General features: G+C 39.4%; 1 protein-coding gene across 1 annotated transcript in view; it reads left to right on the top strand.

The window, feature by feature from the left end:
* Positions 1 to 20,794, top strand: part of LOC309485850 (uncharacterized protein) — a 417,529-nt gene extending 396,735 nt beyond the window's left edge. Inside the window, exon 2 of the mRNA XM_082152909.1 lies at positions 15,339 to 20,794. Coding sequence (XP_082009035.1) covers positions 16,475 to 17,395 — 921 coding nt within the window. The 5' untranslated portion in view covers positions 15,339 to 16,474 and the 3' untranslated portion in view covers positions 17,396 to 20,794. The remainder of the gene's footprint in view (positions 1 to 15,338) is intronic.
* The last annotated feature ends 1,881 nt before the right edge of the window (positions 20,795 to 22,675 follow it).

Below are 22,675 nucleotides of genomic sequence, written 5' to 3'. Positions count from 1 at the left end.
GTTTGAGCGTGCCCCCCGTGTCCCCGAGATTTTTGTGGGGGAGCACGGGATGACACGCTCTGTTTTTGAGTGGCACGATGTTCAGAGCTCTTTCTAGATGAGTGAGGCTGCTCCCGCTCAGCAGCCTCATAAAAAGATCGACGGGGAATAATTTTTTGTAGTGCAGCTGCTTGCTTAGAAGCTTCTTGGAATTTATCTACAGCAGTAGTAACAGCATCACCAAATAGACCCGAAGTAGAAATGGGCGCATCTAAAAGAACATGTTTCTCATTTTCTTTGATATTAGATAGATTGAGCCACAGATGCCTCTCAGTGGCCACCAGGGCTGCCATAGAACGGCCGATGGATTTAGCCGTCTCCTTGGTGGCCCTGAGAGACAAATCTGTGGCTCTGCGCAATTCGCATACCACTTCGGGACCAATACCCCCGCCCTCATTGAGATCTCCCAATAATTCCGCCTGATAAGCCTGCAGCAAAGACATAGTGTGTAAACACACTGCAGCCTGACCAGACGCGGAATAAGCCCTGCCCACCAGAGAAGATGTAACTCTGAGGGGCTTATTAGGCAGAACCGAACCCTTTAGGGAGGATGCCGACGCTGGCGAGAGATAGCTCGCAAGCGTCTCTTCGACTTTCGGCATCCCCCCATAACCATGCTCTTTATACCCAGTTATAGAGGAATAATTAGAAGTTTGTGGATTAAACACTCTATATGACACTGGTTTCTCCCACGATCTCGACACCTCAGTATGGAGATCGGGGAAAAACGGCAGGTTACGGTGTTGTGGTTGTGCACGTGGCGGCAGGAAGCGTTCGTCAAGTTTACTTTTTGAACGAACGTCCTGCTTATCGGATGGCCACTCAATGGAAAGTCTTTCGACTGCTCTTGTCACTACTTCGAGTAATTCTTCATATGCACGAGACTGAGGTGGGGCACCCTCAGACTCAGTATGAACACTAACAACATCCAGTTCCTCAGAACTGGATAATTGCAGTGTTTGTTCCATCATCGGGGCGGAAGAAACCGCATCGTGTGCTTCCGAACCCTGATGAGAAACACTGGATCTATCAGACAAAGGCTGAGATAGGGCAGAGCCCGTCTCAAGCCCCGCTGATAGATCCATTTGTGAACCCCAGGAGCCTCGGCAGCAGCGGGACTCGAGCCCTGGGGGACGCGAGTTTCCCGGAAGAAACTCAGCCGGGATCGGAGCGTGCGCATGGACAGCGCCTCGCAATGCACACAGCCAGCACCCTCGAGTGCTGACTGGGCATGCTCCTCTCCCAAACAAACAATACACAGAACGTGCGTGTCCCCATCCGTAATATAACGCGGGCAGGGATGCACACACATTCTGAACTGCTTGCTGGCCATTATATATGAGTGACAAAACAACACCAAATAGACAAAGACAGATTTCACAAAGAGCGCTACTGAAGACACAGAAGCTGCAGCTCTCTGTTTTCAAGCAGGCTTTATAGTTTCCTGGTACGTGACGTCACCCGCATCTGACGCCCCGCCACGCCATTGGACTGATTTTACATGTGCTTCAAGACATCATCACGCAAAGCGTTCCCATAGCATCAAATCTCGACGCAACGCGAGTTCCCTTGAAAGGGAACAAAGTGTTTGCAGTAAAATGTAGAAGATAACTTGGAACGAAAAAAAAACAAAAACATTTTGTTATATGATAAATGGAAGGAAGGAAGGAAGGAAGGATATTGACATTGCTTAAACTTCTTAATTTGTATATTAAAACATAACAGGAACCAACACTTCTTGTTCCACTTGGTCTGTGTCATGTTGACAATTTGCATGTCAGAGAAAATTTGCAGCACAATACTACATCAGTTTATATATATATATATATATATATATATATATATATATATATATATGCACATTATATTTCTGATTAAACCATTAGACAAGTCTAATAAATAATTAAATAAATAATTAAATAAGTTAATATTATTGATTCCTTTTGTAAGTGGAACTCAACACTGCATCTTGGATCAATGCTATGGGGAATGCCATCAATGTGACCAGTGTCTAGATCACGTGTGTACACCCGACAGTTTCATCAGCTGACGACAATACATGACACCTGTGCATATATGAGGGAACCTGCAATAGACGTCACCAACTCTTTTTGTCTTCAGGAGACGCTTGTTTGTATGTGTGTGTGTAAAACAAATGCTACGAGTAGAGCATGTTCGACTCCTCGAGGAAGCTAGATGTGCTCATTATGATGCATTCATAAGACTAAATGAAAGAGACTGGTAAGAAGCTTTGTTCTTCCTTTATTCTCACCCGAGGGATGGTAGTTAACGTTTGCACAAGTGCGTTTGGCTCTCGAATGAGTTTAAGGCACTCATAGCAATGCATTCATGATAGCAGATTCTGTCCACGACAGGGGCGCGAGAGACAGGAAGTTGCTCATTGCACTTTTGACGAGTGATTCCCGTCAGGCCATAAATGCCCCACTCTGACCCTGCCTCAAAGTGAAGACTACCTCACATTTGAATGTCAGGGCTTATGCAGCAGAAGGCCAGGCCGGTGGTTCCTTGCACACAATGATGGTGTTGCAAGCGTACCAGGTGGATCTGCTTAAGGAATTGAACCAGGGGCAAGGACTGTCTCCAGAGGATTTGAACCTCTGGGCTACCAAATAAACATTCAAATCGGTTGTTCAATGGCAGCGATGGTGGCCATGGAGAGGTCTGTCCTGCTTAATAACACAGTAACAGTAATACAATTAGAATACATTATAGCTCATCCATGAATGGTTTCTGCCGAGTCCCGTCAGATTGCTTTCCAGCGGCTGTGGAGGTGAAGAGGTTCAACTTGACAGACATCAATACAAATTAGAAAAATGTTCTCCTTTATCTCCAAAACTTTTTTGGCATGTCTATAGAGATGGTAGTCTGAAGGTTTAGAGATGTGGGGGTACGGTCAGCAGCTTTCAGGGGATACATCCCATGCCAGTCTAAGTTTTCGCCTAATATCTCTGGGGGACCAGGTCCATCACAGTCTTAGGACTGGAGACAGGGCCAGAGGCTGAGCGTGGCCACTCGTGCTCCTCCTCCGGCGAGGAGTAGAGCACATAGGAGGATGGACACTAGGAGGAAGTAACTGAAGGAACCGATTTGGTAAACAAGACCAAATTGCAGAGGAGAGGTAACATCCCTCCTCCATCAGGTTCCTTTTGGAAAGCTGTTCGTCAGGGTTGCATGTAGAATAGAACACCTTCCCTACTGTCTGGGTTTTAAAGCAGGGTCCTCCACTCCCCTTTGGAGCCTCAACTGGTCCAGTAGTATCTAACCAGTAGATGTTAATTTTCCTTTGTTATTAGGCACCTCTTTCAGGTGTTGAGAGCCTTAGGACTCTGAACAGGTGTGAGGGTGGACTGGAGTGGTGTAGACTGTAGAGTGGAATCCTCCCCTACTGTCGGGATTTAAAGTAGCATCCTCCACTCCCTGTTGGAGCTAATGAGGCAGGTATTTCCTAAGCATGGCATAGTGGGTATTTGAAGAGTTTGGTTCCAAAACGCGATGAATCCATTTTGATTACTTTGAGTAAAAATTAGTTTTCTTTACCAAGAAAGTGGCAAGATGAAAACCACTATTTTCTGTTTCAAACTTTCACATAGCATCTTTAGGTTATAATAACATAAAAAATTCAAATCTAGATTTAGATTTTCAAAGATTTATTATAAAAACTGATTATTTTCCCCAAAAATGCAATAAAGTCATGTCACTTTTTTCCCCTAAAATGAAATTAATCCATTGAATCAATATAAAAGTTATTTTTCAGATTGAAACTGTTGAAAATACACAACAAAGTAAGTTGATCCACATATGACAGCCTCTGAACTCGGTCAATACTAATCTTATAGGCTATACAGGCACTGGACTAAAATACATTCAATCAGCTAAGAAATACCTCCTGAACTTTTTTGACGGCGATCAGCTTTTTTGACGGCTTGGTCCTGCTCAGTTTTCATTGACTTTGAGTAAAAGAATTGAACGTTTTTAAAAAAAAAATCCCCTGGGGTCAATGTGTCAGCGAGACAGAAGTTTGATGCTGTCGTGTGAGAACAAGTAACAGCCGGCATTTTTCCTCCTCCCGTGTGCCTCATCTTCTTAATCTCCTCACGTAAATGATTAGATTTCGATGGCTAACGTTTCTTCCCTACCGCAGAAACCACCACAGGTTCATCAATGCCGTCAAATGTATTCATTTTTTTGTTTGTTTGTTGATCAAAAAGTATAAAGTAGATAAGGAAAACTAGGATGCCGGGTGTATTCAAAGTGCCGCTGTTACTGTTTACAATGCGTGGAATAGTGCGCTGTGATTGGTTGAGCGGATTTATCGCATTCTGTAGAGAAAGGAGACTGGTGTTTGTCACGGTTTGGAAAGAAGGGGAGAAAACATGACAGAATAACACGGCGGATATCGCATTTTAAGTAAAATAAAAAAAATACTTTAATACAATACATACAATACAATACTATACTATACAATACAGATTTTTGCGGGAACAACATTTTTGGAAAAATGCCGTTTATCGCGTTTTGGAACCAAACTCTTCATTTGTTTCCCATAGTGTCGATCCAAGACGCAGTGTTGAGTTCCACTCCGAAAGGGAACGCCTCAGGTTACAAATGTAACCATGGTACTCTGAGAAGGGGAACGAGACACTGCGTCTCATTGCCATGCCTCGGCTTGTCTGCACATCTCCTTCAGACAAAAAAGTTGACGATGTCTATTGCAGGTGCCGCCTTATAGCACAGGCACTCCGGTAGTGACATCATGGACTGTCGTCAGCTAATGATATTGTTGTGTGTATGCACGCGCTTCAGACACCAATTAGACTGATGGCATTCCCCATAGCGTCAATCCAATAAGAAAGAAAGACAGATAGATAGACAGATAGATAGACAGTCAGGCAGACATTTCTCAAGGCCCTTTGGGAACAGAAAGGACGGGGAGCAGAGAATACAGAGAGCACTCACTTCCTCATCTCATACTCTCTCACCCTCTCAGTATGTCCATCTTCATTTCCGACTCTCAGTTCCCTCTGCTTTACAGATAAATAAGTACTTTCAGTCCCAGCTGAAATGCATACCACCATTAATGTGGTTTGTAGGATTAAATTATTTAGTAGAAAGGCTAAGTGTAATGTGTTGGTTTAAAAATATCACTTTTAAGGAAAACAGCATAGACACAGCAGATAAAGCTGATACTGCTAATGTTGCCAATCTCTCTTCATTCAGGATGCTAGTGCAGAGAAACAGAGGCTATATCATCATAAACAAGACCATTTGAAAAAATGTGAGGATTTCAGTGGGGAGAAAAAGAGAAATATGTATTTATTTGTTTATAAAAAAAAAGAAAAACAGTTTGAAAACGTTGCCTATGAATTGAGAATACACTACATAAATTGCATATATAGCTATATATAGCTGCACCAAGTTACACCCCTTACTTCTGCAAATTATCAACTCACACATTCACCATTACAGAGGAACAGGTGCAGCACCAGAAATACAATAATATACTTTCAGTCTTGAATGTATCTCATTAGCAGCACTGTGCTGAACATCTACCTTCCATTGGACCTTTGCTGACCCCTTCAGGGCTGTAGGTTGTTGCAAAATTTCTGTTGGCATTCCCTCAAATGTTTAAACAATATCCCCAGGAATCTTGCAGGAAGCACACTAGATTCAGTGTAGCATGTATCATATGCTGCCATGTCACATGGTTTAGCACCATCTTCAGGTCAAACAACAGGGTTCAGGCATCACCCATTGCAGGACATGAACCTGCAGCCTTTCAGCCCAAGTCCAAATCTTTTGGCATTTGACTACACCACCCCCAGTGAGGAGAGGTGCCAACATGACAGGAAACCAAATATTTAATAAATAAAAAAAAAGTACCAGTTTCATTTGAAGTGCTTCAAAGAGTAAATAGGAAATGACATCATAGCTGTGGGCAACGGGTTGTGAAGAATAGCTTTACTTGTACTCTCACAAAACATGGCTGACGCATCTACTTCTGACTGATTTCATGAAGGTGGATTCAACTGCCAAAACAGTGTAGAGAATACAGACTACATTCATTCATAGCTCAGCTGTTAATGCGTCTGTGCTGACCGACACAAATATTCTCATTTTGTCAATGTGACAGTTTTGCTTTTTGAGGAATGCTGTTCTAATTTGTTTTCCAAAACTGTGAAAACATTAAGATTTTGTATAAAACATAAAGCATTTGTATTTACATAAAACAACGGCTTGGTGACAAAGGAAGAGGACGTCTCTAGCTGCCTCCCGATATGTATTCTTCCCTAGTTTAAAGTAGGTGAAAAACATTATGTGAACAGTTGTATATCCGAATTCACAATATTCAAAAACAGTTGGCAAAAGGTTCCAGGATGGCATAACACTTACGGCAAAATGAAGTTGCGCAACTGATGGACACTTTACTATCCCATGAGACCATGGAAGAGGAGTTGCAGCGAATTGCAGTGAAGGGACACAACAGATGCTGATAGGTCACATGACAAAGACAGCATGACAAATATAGTTGTCACAGCTGGTCAGGCAAAATGAGGAGAATGGGATCTAATTGCAGCTCTATTATAATCAAAAAACAAAGACGATAGACCACAAGAAAAACTGCGAAGAAGATAACTGGAGAAAAACACTTAGCAGCATAAACAACACAAGACAATTAACTGAACAAACTGAGGGCTATATATACACAGGGCAAACTAATGATGAAAACAAGGAGCAGGTGTGTGTTAATCAATAAACCAATGAGTAACCATAACAACCAATGAAAACATACTTGAAACCATGAAAATGAAAGGAAAACACAGGAAATAGCAAGTACAAAAAAACAAAACAAAAAGTCCATGAACATGAATCGGAAACCAAAACTGAATGTGACAGTAGTAAGTCCAAATTACATTCAAACTACACACATTGATTCTATAATATACTTTTTCTACAGTTGCGAATTACTCATTCAAAATAAGCTACTCAGTCAGATAGCATGCAAGTTTGGACACAGCATCTTTTATATTCTGTCTCATTTGAAAACACCATAGTTATTCAAAAAATATCTTAACAGCTGTTTGAAAACACGTAAATACCTTTCAGCTTCCGTGACAAGTAGGTGTCAGTAACAGAAAGTTGTTTGTGTACTGCATTTCTGCATTCTATATAGGTGCCACCAACTGTCAGGTAGTGAATTTTCCATCTGCCATTTTTTAGACAAATTGTACGCCAAAAAAACAGACCGAAATTCCATGCTGAACATTTGTGTTGGTATGAATAGGCCTTCAGTCTTCAGCTCAATTATCGATTACCTTTCCTTATTTCTGTATATTCAGTGACAGAGAATCAGCAATACTGCCACTTTGAAAGACAAAGTCTTGGAAAAGTGCCGAATCTTGCCAGTCACTCCATATTTTACACTGACTTACACTAAAAAAAAAAAAAAAAAAAAATCCAGCATTATTGAATTCTATGTTGGTCCAGGCTGGTTAAAGCTGGTTTATCTGGTGGAGCAGCATAGTCATGCTGTTGTCAATCAATACTGAGCTGATGTAGCTGGTCCACCAGAACTCCTACTTTCCATGCTGGTAACCAGCAACCTGCATCCCATGTCCAAACATCTAAAACATAGGATAATGCTAGTGACCAGCAATGCTGGATTTCAGCAGGGTAAACTCAAACCCAAATGTTCTTGAAATGATCTGTTAATATTCATGGATTTCAATTAAAATACAACCAAACAAACAAATTAATATATTCAGACTTTACAATCTAAAACAGTTAAATATAAAAAGCAATATTTCTAAACCAACACTGGGGATGAATTTGTGAATGTCAGTGAAGCGATGCAACTGATGCTGATAGGTCACATGACAATTACAACATGATGAATGTAGTGCATCCGGATTATATTCATACTACACACATTCATATAGAAATTGAACATACTTTGTTTCAACAGTTACAAAGTAGTTACTGATTCAAAAGAAGTAAGGATCTGTTGATATTCATGGTTTTGAATTAAGATTGGCTGCAAATAAAACAAACAAACATAGAAATGGATTCAGATGTTAAAGCCTAAAACAGTGAGATCAGACTAATGGACAAAAATAGATGATGAAAACATGAGTTGCCCTACCTTTGTCTGAGTAAAAATGTTGAGCTAGGGGAAATAGGCTAGTAATTGGGCTGACTCTGAGGCAGGTGCACCTGGGGCTCCCCTCGGGCAACATTACCACCAGCCACGAAAAACAGGATGGTAATTACCCTGCATAGGGCTCCAATCCTCTGTAATGCAGCCTCTGTTATGAAATGAAGAGTGACATCTTTCTCTCTCTCTGACATACCTGCACTCATTAAGCCTGTGCGTGCAGGTGTAGGTCAGCCTGGAAGATGGAGAATTTTTTTTTTTTATGATTAAACAATGACTTGATATAAAATCATCCCTTTGATCTTTTTTCCGTATTCTTTTGGCCGGCTCTGTAGCCTGAGCTGCAAGCCTTACCCGTGCCTCCTCCGCCGATAGCTAGCTATCAGGCTGAAAGACAGTAACACACATTTAATGTGATTAAGTTTGACACAGAAAATGGAACAAAGAGTTAGACGTAATCAGGCCTCTGTGCCCTGCCTCCCGGTATGGATCTGTTAGAGGTGAAGTAAGGTGGCAGGCAATTTTGTGTTTACACTGCCTGCTACGCTAATAGATTAGCCCATCACAGGATAACTCGTCCTAAACAAACACTAATACTCATGCCAAATTGATGCTCATAGCTATCAATAATGTGGCTGCTCAAGGCAATGGGTGCGAAATTAACCTTAATTTGGGGATTCTGTACTATCGGTTACAGTCCTGATAACAGCAGAGCTTGATTAAGGAGAATGAATTGTGCTGCACATTAGTAAATTTAATTAGAGTTAAGGTTACTTTGTTACCTTGCTAAACGTTGTTACGCCAACGATATAACTGTGCTGACAAAGTGATGAGTTCTGAAGACCTTCAAATCAAGCCTTATCTGCAAACACAATAATCTACTGTATAATGCCATCAAAACAAATTTGCAATGTAATGTAATATATTGATTATTGTGTTTAAATAAATATAATTCCTGTGATAGCAAAGCTGAATTTTCAGCAGCCATTACACCAGTTATCAATGTCACATGGTCCTCATTTTAAATTAATGAGTAACATTTGTGTGGAAAATGTGATAATTTTTTTAAACGTGTGTGTGTGTGTGTGTGTGTGTGTGTATCCAGGTGGGGAATTAAACCTGAATGCACCCATGAGGGGACTCGTGTTGCTGTGGGGACCTAAATTGAGGTCCCCATGAGTACACAAGCTTATAAATCATACAGAATGTGTTTTTTTTTCAAATGTAAAAATGCAGAAAGTGTTGTGTGATGGGTAGATTTATGGGTAGGGTTAGTGTAAGGAGACATAATATACAGTTTGGACAGTACGTCTATGGAGAGTCCCTACAGAGATTGTGTGTGTGTGTGTGTGTGTGTGTGTGTGTGTGTGTGTGTGTGTGTGTGTGTGTGTGTGTGTGTGTGTGTGTGTGTGTGTGTGTGTGTGTGTGTGTGTGTGTGTGTGTGTGTGTGAGAAAACAAGAAAAGCAATCACTAATGCACCCCCAGTTTATAAATTAGATCACAAATTCTAAAAGTGAAACCACAGAACAGGTAGCAATGCACTCTAATGTGTTCCAGCTGCACACTGCCACTATTTTACATGCAGCGTAATTCTTTTCCTTGCCCACCATTCATCAGCTGTTCCCCGTTTGCCGATGAATGATTGAAAGGTGTCGGAGAGTGATTGTCCTGCATCGCTGCAGCCAACGCTTCACCCGTACTGAGGTGGCAAACAAATGATGCCTGAAACAATGGAAACAAATCTTTGTCTCTCTACCGCTCTCTTTTATCTATCAGCACTTTTTGTTTACCTTCCAAATGCAAATAGAGGTGCCAAGCGGTGTTCCTATATTATGATTTACTAATTTCTGATACATCATCAAGATCTGCCGTGCACACACACAGCCCCACCAGTCGACTGATGAATGTTCCTCAGGCCCAGTCAAGCATCAGCAGCCACGTCCTCTGTTTTGTTTCATGTAATATCTGCTGCTTGGAGGTGATTTATATGGTGGCTTAATAAAATGCAGACTTGTTTGTACAGTTGTATGGATGGATGCATAAATATGAAAGGACCTGGATGAGATAAGAAAGAGGACAGGGTGAGGAATGAATATCGAAGGTCATTCATTTAATTTCCAATGGAGGAAGAGTCCCGACCATATGCGTATGCAGAATTGTTGGATCCATTTTGAGCTTCAGGTGCATTGAAATATTTGCGGTTAGTCTGTATGCGACCACCTGCCCAGATGTGATATATTCTAATCAAAACTATGAGTGCAAGGTGAGAATTGCCAATATTTTTGCACTAAAACATTATTCTTTAAACACTATTTCTGTAAAATTGGGTGCTAATTTTAATAATTATATCTGAAATAATTACAATAATACATTATTTAATTTGATTAGCCAAAGAATGCTACTATGCTTTCCTTTCAAACATATTGGCGGTCATATATTTTACGAACATACATTTGTTTGTATACATTCATAATTCAGTCATTACCATGGTGAGTAAGCAGAAGGTAACAGCTGCTTCAAAGTTCCAAGGAATGTTGGAGACAATGAAAAGGCTAAAGGGATGGAGACTTTATTCAAATTTGTATACTGTAAAGCCCTGTCCTCTGATGGATACACAATTTATAAGCATATTTTAATTTTGCAGATATGAGACTAACATTGGGGCAGCTGAGGTGAACCTAAGTAAAATGCTATACAGTGCTGGTCAGAATTATTTGCCCCCTTGGTAAACATGATCAAAGATGGCAGTAAAAAAATACATCTGCATTGTTAATCCTTTTGATATTTTATTTTTTTTAAATAGCAAAAATCTAACCTTTCATTGAAGTAAAATAATTTAATTTAATAAAACCCGTCCCGTTACTTTTCAAATGTTCTATGGACAGATGAAACAAACAAAAACAATAAATAACTTTTTTGGCAGCAAACACTTAATATGGGTTTGGTTCATACAGGGATAAAAAATAAAAATAAAAATAAAATAAAAAGTGTAAAATGTGTAAAATGAAATACTCTGCTGTATCTTTAAAGATGTGGGCCTAATTTTATGCCAGATGTCCTGGAAATCTTGTTCAGATACATGACATCATGGATTCGATCAAATACCAATACAAAATCTAAACCTGACAGCCAGTTAGAAATCTTAATGGGCCATGTTTGGATCTTCTAACAGGACAGTGATCCAAAAACAAACATCAAAATCAAAACAAAATTGGGTCACTGAGCACAAAACCAAGCATCTGCAATGGCCAGCCCAGTCCCAGACCTGAACCCTATAGAAAATGAGTGGGCTGAACTGAAGAGAAGCGCCAACATGGTTCTGGGAATCTGAAGTATCTGGAGAGATTCTGTATGGAGGAATAATCTCTGATCTCTTGTCAGGTGTTCTCCAAACTCATCAGGCATTATAGGCGAAGATTTAGAGCTGTTATCTTGGAAAAAAGAGGTTGCAAAAAGTATTCAATGAAAGGGGGCAAAAAAATGTTCCCAATGTGTTTTGGAGAAACACATTTATTTCATAATGTGATCATAATGTTACTTCAGTAAAATGTTCGATTTTTGCATAAAAAAGAAAGAAAAAAAAAGAATAAACAATGCAGATTTTTTTTTTTTTTTTTTTTTTACAGCCATCTTTGATCATATTTACCAAGGGGGCAAATAATTATGACCAGCACTTTATTATTCAAGAAATTAGAATTTAAAATCCTTCCCTCTGAATCTGATACAAATGCTATAATACACTAACAACACAACTAATAATGAGGTGACAGTGCACAGCACCAGTAATCAAAGGGCTCTTTTACCCCCCAATCATGTTTATTCTGTACATTTATACTATTTAAAACTAATTTTAATCTTCCTAGCCCACCACATTTCTTAGCATCAGAGCTCTCACAATGAACATCAACAACATCAGAGTTAAAACTGCAGCCTCATTTTCATTTGAATGCCAATAGCAACATCTTTATTAAAGGATTGAAGGTGCTAAAGGAGTGACTGACATGAAAAATAATTATGTAATGGATGTTTATTTTAGACTAATTGTTATTTTCAGTCACATTCATTTAAATTATAGTCCCCTCACACTGTTGTTAGTAGCCTTAACTGTAAACTTTAATAATTTAAAGCTGCCAACCTTTTGCGCAATAATGGCTGCTACTGATTAACATGACTCATCTCTCCATGAGTTATCTATTGAATGCGATGTCCTTTTACAGAGGGCTGCTTCTGACTGTGCCCTGTGAGTCACTCTCCCATCCTCCACTCCCTACCTAACCTCTGAACACCTCTAACAATCCACAGGAGGACTGATGTCAGGTCGCAACAATGGCATGTTCGCTCGATAGCCCTGCCGGCAAATTGCTTTTTAATGTTTTTGCACAATGGCCCGAAAGAAAGCCGATTATTTTGCTTTAAATCTGCAGCAGGCCATTGAAGTTAGTGTGATACATGTTTCACGAAGGAGCACAGGTGTCAGACAGAGACTGCGCGTGTGTATGTGTGTCAGTGCTCAGCTGTTTTTGATGGATACAGGGACGGGTGGTGAATAGGTCCAATGAAACAGGACACAGACTGCTAGCAAGGTCCTTCGAGGCTGTGCCTCTTGCTAGTTGACACAAGGCCACCAGACCAATTTATCAAAGCACTGAGCGGAGAAGATGAAAGGAAAGCAAAGTATAGAGCAAGACCTAACAGGTATTCAGTTGATCTGTATAAGCAGGAGTCAATGCAGGAATTTTCAACTTTATAGAGCCAGGGACACCCATACAGGTTATTGTTTATTATTATCATCTCTGCATATATGTATATTTTTGTACATAGCAATACTATCTATTGTATTGCGTATTGTCTCTAGTTTGTGGATAAGTACTTTGTACAAGGTACTTGTATATGACAATAAACAATTTTGACTCTGATTTGACCAATCAATCAATCAATCAATCAATCAATCAATCAATCAATCAATCAATCAATCAATCAATCAGCTAAGTTTAATGATTATTAAATTATTAAATTATTTATAAAGTGTATTAATTGAATAGTCATTGAATAGTATTGTTAGTTAATATATTTAGTTAAGATCATTAGTTAAGATTCATTCAAATATTATAGCTTTTCTATTCTATATGTGATGCGATCTGGGAAAACCCACCACATGGTGAAATTTTACCTATTACAGATTTTGATATCATATGGAAGCTGGTATCAAGCCCTTTCCAAATCTGTTTTTATTTTTATCATAGCTTGTTGGTAGCAAAAGTTATGTTTATCTGAAGTCGGCCGATCGCTATGATTTTCTGGAACGGAATTTTGAGAAAAACAGGTTTAATTCACTGTCACCGTCAGGACGCTTGGCACTCTTTTTTTTTAAACAGGATTGGCGCGAAATGCGCACTAATACACATTCACTGTACATGTTATGTGTTTTATTTTATAGGTAAACTATCTTTGTAGTGTTAAGAGACGGACAGGTGTATGGGATATACGGCGATTGTTTTTTCTTTTTTTTCACCTCTGCCGGGCGTTAGAGAAAATGAGCGCATAGAATGCATTAGAGAAAGAGAGTATTTTCAGATTGACACTATCGCTGTTTTTCTGCACTAAACAAGGGAATTTTGCCAAGATATTTTCAGAGATAAGAGAAAAGATGTTATAGAATAATAATTTAATGAAAAAAAAAATTTGACAAAAAACTGACATTCAAACTATTTTGGAATTTACTGAAAACGGCCCAGCGCGACATCCGACGGGTTTTCCCAGATCGCATCACATATGTCTTATGTCTTTTTTTGGTGACCTTCTGCAGTACCATCACAGACCCCCAGGGGTCCACTAGTTAAACAAATATGTGTATATATTATATATATATATATATATATATATATATATATATATATATATATATATATATTTGTACAAGGAAGATTGTCTCTTTATCTTTAAATAAAATACATATAGGTGAAAGACAACTATTAACATTAGCTAAAACACAGCTGGTCATTCAGAGTTACATTTACAAGAACTGATATCTGTTTTAACAGGCTAAGCTACAGATGATTTGACTTGTGAGGCAGAATGACAAGCAAAATGAGATAGCTGGGAATGTGCCTTGAGGGTCTAGTTTGCCCATTATCGCGTTTGTTCTCTATGTGTGTAGCACATCTGCCCCCTCTGAGCGCTCCCCATGAGCTCTTTTAACTTGCCAGAGGAAGATCACTTTAGAATCATATTAATTCAACCATAAACTAATTGTATGTTACTTTGCTGTCAAACAATTTGGTATCACAATTTATTTTATTTTATTTTTTGGGACAAAAACGATGATTCTCTTGTTTGCTATAAGATTCCAGCTGTCACTAGATTTAAGCAAGCATGTATTTAATTAACAAAACAGTTCAGTGAAGCATGCATCAATATTTATTTCTATAATGAAAACACAACAGTGCTCACTCAGAATTCAGAACACTCGAAATGTGTCTAAAGATTTACAAGAATAATAGTGAATTCACAGAGCGAGTAGGGAATAATTACATTGCTGACTGTGTTGGAATCTTTTGTTATGTATTATACATTTAATATATCCTTTAATTTTTGGTTATTATTGTTATCTCTGTAGCCTATACATAATTTGTACATATGTGCTGTCTATTGTATTGTGTATTGTCTATAGTCTGTGGAGAAGTGCTTCGTACTTGAGTCTTACATATGACAATAGACAATTTTGACTTTTCCATTCATCCATCCATGAAAGTCAGATAAATAGACCAACCCAAAAAAGTGGACACATGTACAGAGCACCGCACATGACATGGGAAAAATATGCATATCTTGGCCATGAATAAACAATTAGTTCCCATGACTTAATAATACATCAGCACGTTTCATTAATTAGTTCCCTAATTTTAAGCAAAAACAGGACCAAAGCACACACATCACCGGCAAAAAATGCTCAAATTGAGTGCTCGACAAAGAAAATAATAAAAATACTATAAGAAAAACTCTCTGATGAAGAGCCTGCGTGCTTGAAACATTACCTGTGTGTCCACTAGTAATATATATATATATATATATATATATATTTTTATTTTTTTTGCCTTGGCCTCGTATTTCCTTGTTTTGAACCAGAATTTACTACAATTTCTAGTTGTTTATACTACTACTAAATACGGCTTGCCCAACATCGCTGGCTTCCGTTGCTACTAGCACAACACGGTAGTAATTCGCTAGCCTGCTAACGCGCCACCCGTGCGCTCAGCTATTTTTATTTATTTATATGTCTCTCGCGCGCTCGCGCCTTTGAGTTCATAAAAGCTCAGGTGAGTAAGAATCACTCAACAAACACGGTGAGTAATGTCTTGTCCTGTTATTATCATGCGTCGCGTCTGAATGCGTTGTTTTTGGAGCTCTATCGATTTGATTTATAATTCTTGATTTTTCTCGCTGCCTGCTGTGAGTGTGTTTGCTTCGGAGCTGTAAGCTCCGTCTTAGCCTCGTATTTCCTTGTTTTGAACCATCATTTACTACAATTTCTAGTTGTTTATATTACTACTAAATACAGCTTACCCAACCCTGACGCATAACACGCTAGTAATTCGCTAGCCTGTTAACGCGCCACCCTTGCGCTCAGCTATTTTTATTTATTTATTTTCTCTCGCGCCTTTGAGTTCATAAAAGCTCAGGTGAATAAGAAACACTCAACAAACACGGTGAATAATGTCTTGTCCTGTCATTATCATGCGTTGCGTCTGAATGCGTTGTTGTTTTTGGAGCTCTATCGATTTGATTTATAATTCTTGATTTTTCTCTTTAAACCCGCTTACAACGAACATTTTCTACTCTTCCTCACTGAGAAGCACTACTGCTCAAACCTCATTGTTACAACGCGGACTGTTGAGCAGACGCGTCTCAAGCCTATTAGTGATCCAACGCTGCATACTCTTAAAGGTTACGTCCGTGGATCACGGCTGAACGCGTCTTCTCCACACTCACTTATAAACAAACACTTTTTTTTCGCCTATCGTGCGTCTACTCTACACCCCTACCACTAAAAAACCTCATAGTTACAACGCGGACTGTTGAGCAGACGCGTCTCAAGCCTATTAGTGATCCAACGCTGCATACTCTTAAAGGTTACGTCCGTGGATCACGGCTGAACGCGTCTTCTCCACACTCATTTACAAACAAACTTATAATATAAATTAGTATTAATATTGATAGCATCACTGGTAGCTTCGTTGCTAACTCACTGTCCATCTGTTAAAATGGCGAATATATCAGATGTAAGTAGTCTACCGCTTGGTGCAGGTGAGGACACATTTGAGCTTCACGCACTGCAGTCTGAGCTGGAAGCTGTTGAGAAACAGATCCACAACCTTTTATTGAGACAGGCCGAGCTGAGAGACCGGTGTTTGGCTCTTGAAACATCACGCGCCGACGCACACAAATCAGTGTTTAACGTTACTAACCCGCTGACTCCGACCGCGTCTACTCCGTGCGTTCCTCAGCATCGGTCGCAATCAGCCATGGTCTCGTTCACTCCGGCTCCAACACGCCACCACGAAGCCTGGGTGGTTCCGCAGCGGAAGACGCGAGTCAGGTTTAGACCAAGACTTTCTCCGACCCTCCCGGTTTTCGAGTTATCGACACAAAACCGCTTCTCCCCTCTACGCGAAACAGAACGCGATGCTGTGATCATCGGCGATTCCATCGTTCGGCACGTACACGCTACGTTAGGTACAAGTAAGGTGCAAAGTCACTGCTTCCCTGGTGCTCGTGTTTCTGAAATCGCTGCTCGCGTTCCCGAGATCCTGAACGGTGACGAGCGCGTCGGAACTGTGGTCCTGCACGCGGGAGTGAACGACATCAGGCTGCGCCAGACGGAGATTCTGAAGAAAGACTTCAGGAATCTAATCGATACGGTACGCAGCACATCGCCTGAAACAACGATCATTGTGTCAGGACCGCTTCCCACGTACCGACTAGGGCATGAAAAGTTCAGCAGATTATTTGCGCTAAATGAATGGTTAATGTCATGGTGCAATGAGCAGAAACTGCTCTTTGTAAATAATTGGAATCTGTTTTGGGAGCGTCCTAGGCTTTTCCGTGCTGATGGCTTACACCCAAGCAGATTCGGAGCGGATCTTCTGTCAGATAACATCTCCAAAATGTTAAATACCCTTTGACTAGTAACCAAAAGTCCAAATCATAGTCTTTGCTGCACCAATTCAACTGATATAAATACTAGTGTAGAACATTGCATAGAAACCGTGTCTATTCCTCGTTTAGTGAGATCAAATAATAAATCTAATGCAGGATCTAGGAAAAATCTAATTGTTATTAAAACAGAAAATGTTGCTATTAGTAAACAAAAACTATTTCTAAAGCTAGGTCTTCTAAACATTAGATCACTCACACCTAAGGCAGTTATTGTAAATGAAATAGTCACAGATAATAGCTTTGATGTACTTTGCCTTACTGAAACCTGGCTTAAACCAAATGATTATTTCGGTATTAATGAGTCTACTCCTCCTGGATACTGTTATAAGCATGAGCCCCGTCTGATTGGCCGTGGCGGAGGTGTTGCAACCATTTATAAAGATATTCTAAATGTTACTCAGAAAACGGGTTATAAGTTTATTTCATTTGAAGTACTTGTACTAAATGTTACGCTCTTAGATGTTAGAAAAACATCCCTATTATCTCTAGCCTTGGCTACCGTATATAGACCGCCAGGGCCTTACGCTGATTTCCTAAAAGAGTTTGCAGATTTTCTCTCAGACCTATTAGTCAATGTCGATAAAGCATTAATTGTTGGAGATTTTAACATACACGTAGATAATCCAAATGATGCGTTAGGAGCTGCGTTTACAGATTTATTAAATTCATTTGGGGTCAAGCAAAACGTCACCGGACCAACTCATCGTCTTAATCATACACTCGATTTAATTATATCACACGGAACCGATCCAACCGATATAGATATCATTCCACAAAGTGATGAAGTCACTGATCACTACATGGTAACTTGCATATTACGTACTGCTGTAATATGTCATGCGGCGTCGCGTTATCAACCAGGCAGAACAATCCTCCCATCCACCATAGATAATTTCTCAAATTGCTTATCTAATCTGTCTCAGCTGCTGCCTGAACCCAAACAAACAGATGAACTAGAAGAACTAACTAGCACTATGAGCACCATTCTCTCTAGAACATTGGATGTGGTTGCACCTATTAAATTAAAAAAGGTCAGAGAGAAATATAAAGCACCATGGTATAACAATACTACGCATGTTTTAAAGAGAGAAACCCTTATTTTAGAGCGTAAATGGAAACAAACTAATTTAGAGGTCTTTAGAATCGCGTGGAAAGACAGTATGTCACGTTATAAAAAGGCCCTAAAAGCTGCCAGGGCTGAGCACCTCCGCAAACTAATAGAAAACAACCAAAACAATCCAAGGTTTCTATTTAACACCGTGGCTAGACTAACAAATAAACAGACGTCACCCGAACAAAATATCCCGTTACAGTTCAGTAGTAATGATTTCATGAACTTCTTCACTGAGAAAATAGAAAGCATCAGAACCACAATTATAAACGTTCAATCTTCAATCGCGCCTTACAATTCAGCTTCAATTATCACCCCGAAAGAACAATTACAGTGCTTTACAACTATAGAACAAAAAGAGTTAAATAAACTTATCACTTCATCTAAAACAACAACATGTTTATTAGATCCTATACCAACTAAACTACTGAAAGAAGTGTTATCTGTAGTGGAAGAGCCTCTCCTCAATATTATTAACTCGTCTTTATCTTTAGGTCATGTTCCAAGAACATTTAAACTGGCAGTTATAAAACCTCTCATTAAGAAACCACAATTAGATCATAATAATCTAGCAAATTATAGACCCATTTCAAATCTTCCATTTATGTCTAAAATATTAGAAAAAGTGGTGTCCGCTCAACTGGGCTCTTTCTTGCAACAAAATGATATCTATGAAAAGTTTCAGTCTGGATTCAGACCGCATCATAGCACTGAAACTGCGCTCGTTAAAATCACAAATGATTTACTTTTAGCTTCTGACCAAGGCTGTATCTCAATACTAGTTTTACTTGATCTTAGTGCTGCGTTCGATACTATAGATCACACAATACTCTTAGATCGACTACAAAATTATACTGGTGTTCAAGGACAAGCACTAAGCTGGTTCAAATCATACCTATCTGACCGCTACCATTTTGTCTATTTAAATGGAGAAAAATCGATCATAACTCCAGTAAACTATGGAGTGCCGCAGGGATCTGTATTAGGCCCTCTGTTATTTTCAATATATATGATGCCACTTGGAAATATTATAAGGAAACATGGAATTAGTTTCCATTGTTATGCTGATGACACTCAAATATATATTTCATCACGGCCGGATGAAAACGCTACATTTTCCAAATTGACAGAGTGTGTTAAAGATATAAAAGATTGGATGACGCGTAATTTTCTTTTATTAAATCCAGACAAGACAGAGGTAATACTTATCGGTTCAAAAAACCGCCCACAAAACCTCGCACAATACAACTTTAACATCATAGGATGTCCTGTTACTTTATCCTCTACAGTAAAAGACCTGGGTGTTATACTCGATTGCAACCTGTCTTTTGAAAATCATATTTCTTATGTTACAAAAACAGCCTTTTTCCACCTTAGAAACATTGCTAAGCTACGTAATATGCTATCAGTTTCTGATGCAGAAAAGTTAGTTCATGCATTCATGACCTCGAGACTGGATTACTGTAATGCTTTATTAGCTGGTTGTCCTGCATCCTCAATAAACAAGCTACAGTTAGTCCAAAATGCCGCCGCTAGAGTTCTTACGAGATCAAGAAAATATGATCATATAACACCGATTTTATCATCACTGCATTGGTTACCTATAAAGTTCCGTATTAATTACAAGGTATTGCTACTGACTTATAAAGCCCTAAACGGCTTAGCTCCAGTCTATTTAACGGATCTTCTATCGCCCTATAATCCATCGCGCTCTTTGAGATCACTAAATTCAAGGCTTTTGGTCATACCTAGGATATCCAGAACCACCAAAGGAGGGAGAGCATTTTCACATTTGGCTCCAAAACTCTGGAATAGTCTTCCTGATACTGTTCGTTGCTCAGACTCGCTCTCCCAGTTTAAAACTAGATTAAAGTCGCATCTCTTCAGCCAGGCATTCATATAATCCTACAGTTCAAACTACAATCCGGCCTCTAGCTCATAAATGCCAGAGGAGAACTGGCCCCCGACTGAGCCTGGGTTCTCCCAAGGTTTTTTTTTTTCTCCATTAAGGCACCTGATGGAGTTTTAGGACACCATTAGGTCACTTGATGGAGTTTTTCGGTTCCTTGCCACTGTTGCCTTTGGCTTGCTCAGTTGGGGATATTTTGGGGATATTTAATTTAATTTTATCAATCAATAAATTCCTCTTGAAACAAACTTTGTTGTATTATTTAAATTTAATACTGTGAAGCTGCTTTGATGCAATCTGTATTGTGAAAAGCGCTATACAAATAAACTTGACTTGACTTGACTTGACTTGGTGTGCTGACTTGTTTTCTTTTTTCCCCTTAAATCCTGTGCATATAATTTGTTCCCTTGATTTACTAAATCGTGGCCACATTGTAATAATTTTTTCCATTGTTTTAGTTAAATCAAAACGAGGGAATGAATTAGTTGAACACGGCTACAATTTACTAAAATGAGAGAACAAATTAATAAATCATGGGAATACATTTTTCTTTGTTTTATAAATTGAAATAAAACTGAAATAAAATATACATATTATTTAAAGTTATTCAAATAAAACAAACATAAAATATATATAAATATAACCTGATCTGAGCAGAACTCTTTGGGAACCTGGTATGAAAATAATATTTTTTGTCCATCGATTTTGAGCTGCAAGTAGCTCAGAAATTCTGCCCTTTGCCTTTAATTGTGTTGTTCCTCCAGCACTATAAAAAAAAAAATATTTTCATGATTTGTTATCACAACTTTCATCTTTTATCAAATCAACTTAATTAATGTGGTTCAGATAACATAATTTTGAGTGTATGTTAATTAAACCAATCTCCTTCATTGTATTAACTTTTTTTTTTTTATAAAACAAAAAATTAAGGCAACTGCAGGTAACTTACTTTTTTACGTTAAACCAACAGTAACTTTTTACAGTGAGGCAGAGAGAAAATAGTTATGTAATCCACTGTGATCAAATATATACGAATTGGTCTAGACAAAAGAATTGGACTTTTAACAGTCCCTTTTCTTCTTTTTTGATAGTGTAATATCCTTGTTGTACATGTGTTCTTCTCGACTCATTTAGGCACAATGGGATTCATCGTTCATCTGTATTTCTTCCTATAATATTTAGGATTAACACTCTGTCATACCTTTAAGGAAAGAGACTGGGGGCTATGACAGGACAAACAAATACAAACAGCATCAGCTCTGGCAAGACTTTCGCTGGTTCAGCATAAAGCGAAGGCGCAGGAGAAAATAAAAAAGAGGGAGCGAGGGGGTATATGTGCTGCATTGGGGGACTGATTTATACATGATCTCAGGTGGGGGGTGAATCCGCCCGCAGTCTCCCTGCCTGACGCTGTCGCCTCTAATGAAGCAGAGGTGCGTGTGAGGAGACAGACGCAGTCTCGCACAAACAAGGGCAACCAGGCCTCACAACATAGCCCCTAATGAGCCCCCGGTCATATTTTAGCATAATGCCTCCACACACCCCATACACAAGAGAGTGCGCAAACTGATATATGGGTTTGGTGTGCTATTGTATAGATGCATACTTAAGGACCATCTCATTCTCTTCTGGGATCTCTCACCCACACATATATGCTCATTTGTCACACATTAGCATGCATGTTGGAGCACAACATACATTCAAAAAGAAGGAATTAATGTCCAACACGTCTCAATAGCTTTCCTCCAATCCTTCCGAGGCCTTGAGAATGCAAACTCAGGTAATGTCATCGTCATATCCCCTTGTTAAGGCTCCCCCACAGGGCCCTCTCCATATGGCTAAGTCTCAATGGCAGGGCTGTGAGATAGAGGGTAACGAAGCCAGCGCTATTTTTAAAGAGCCTTTCTCCATTTCCAACACAGCTTGTTAAGAGCTCATCGTTACCACACTTCCATACTTTCCCATCCTAGGTGCTAAGGGCAACTGAGCCCGGGCCTAGATAAAGTGCCAGAGTTGTCACATAGTCTTACAGAGATTGTGTTTCACCTCACTAATCATGCCTCTATGAGGGAACGTGGTCAGGTGCTGTCAAGGCAACAGGGTAAGTGGCGAGCAGGTATTGCTTTAGCTTGTGAAGCATTCCAGTGTTGATGTTGGGAGGAGGCCAGGTCTTTAAATAGATTTTGATGCCGTATACGAGCTGGTAAAGGTACGTGAGCTGGCCTG

This window comes from Leuciscus leuciscus (genome assembly GCF_965113295.1).
Source record: "Leuciscus leuciscus genome assembly, chromosome: 2".
Classification (NCBI taxonomy): domain Eukaryota; kingdom Metazoa; phylum Chordata; class Actinopteri; order Cypriniformes; family Leuciscidae; genus Leuciscus; species Leuciscus leuciscus.
Note: the sequence above shows the minus strand (reverse complement) of the source record. Positions and strands in the feature narration are given on the sequence as shown.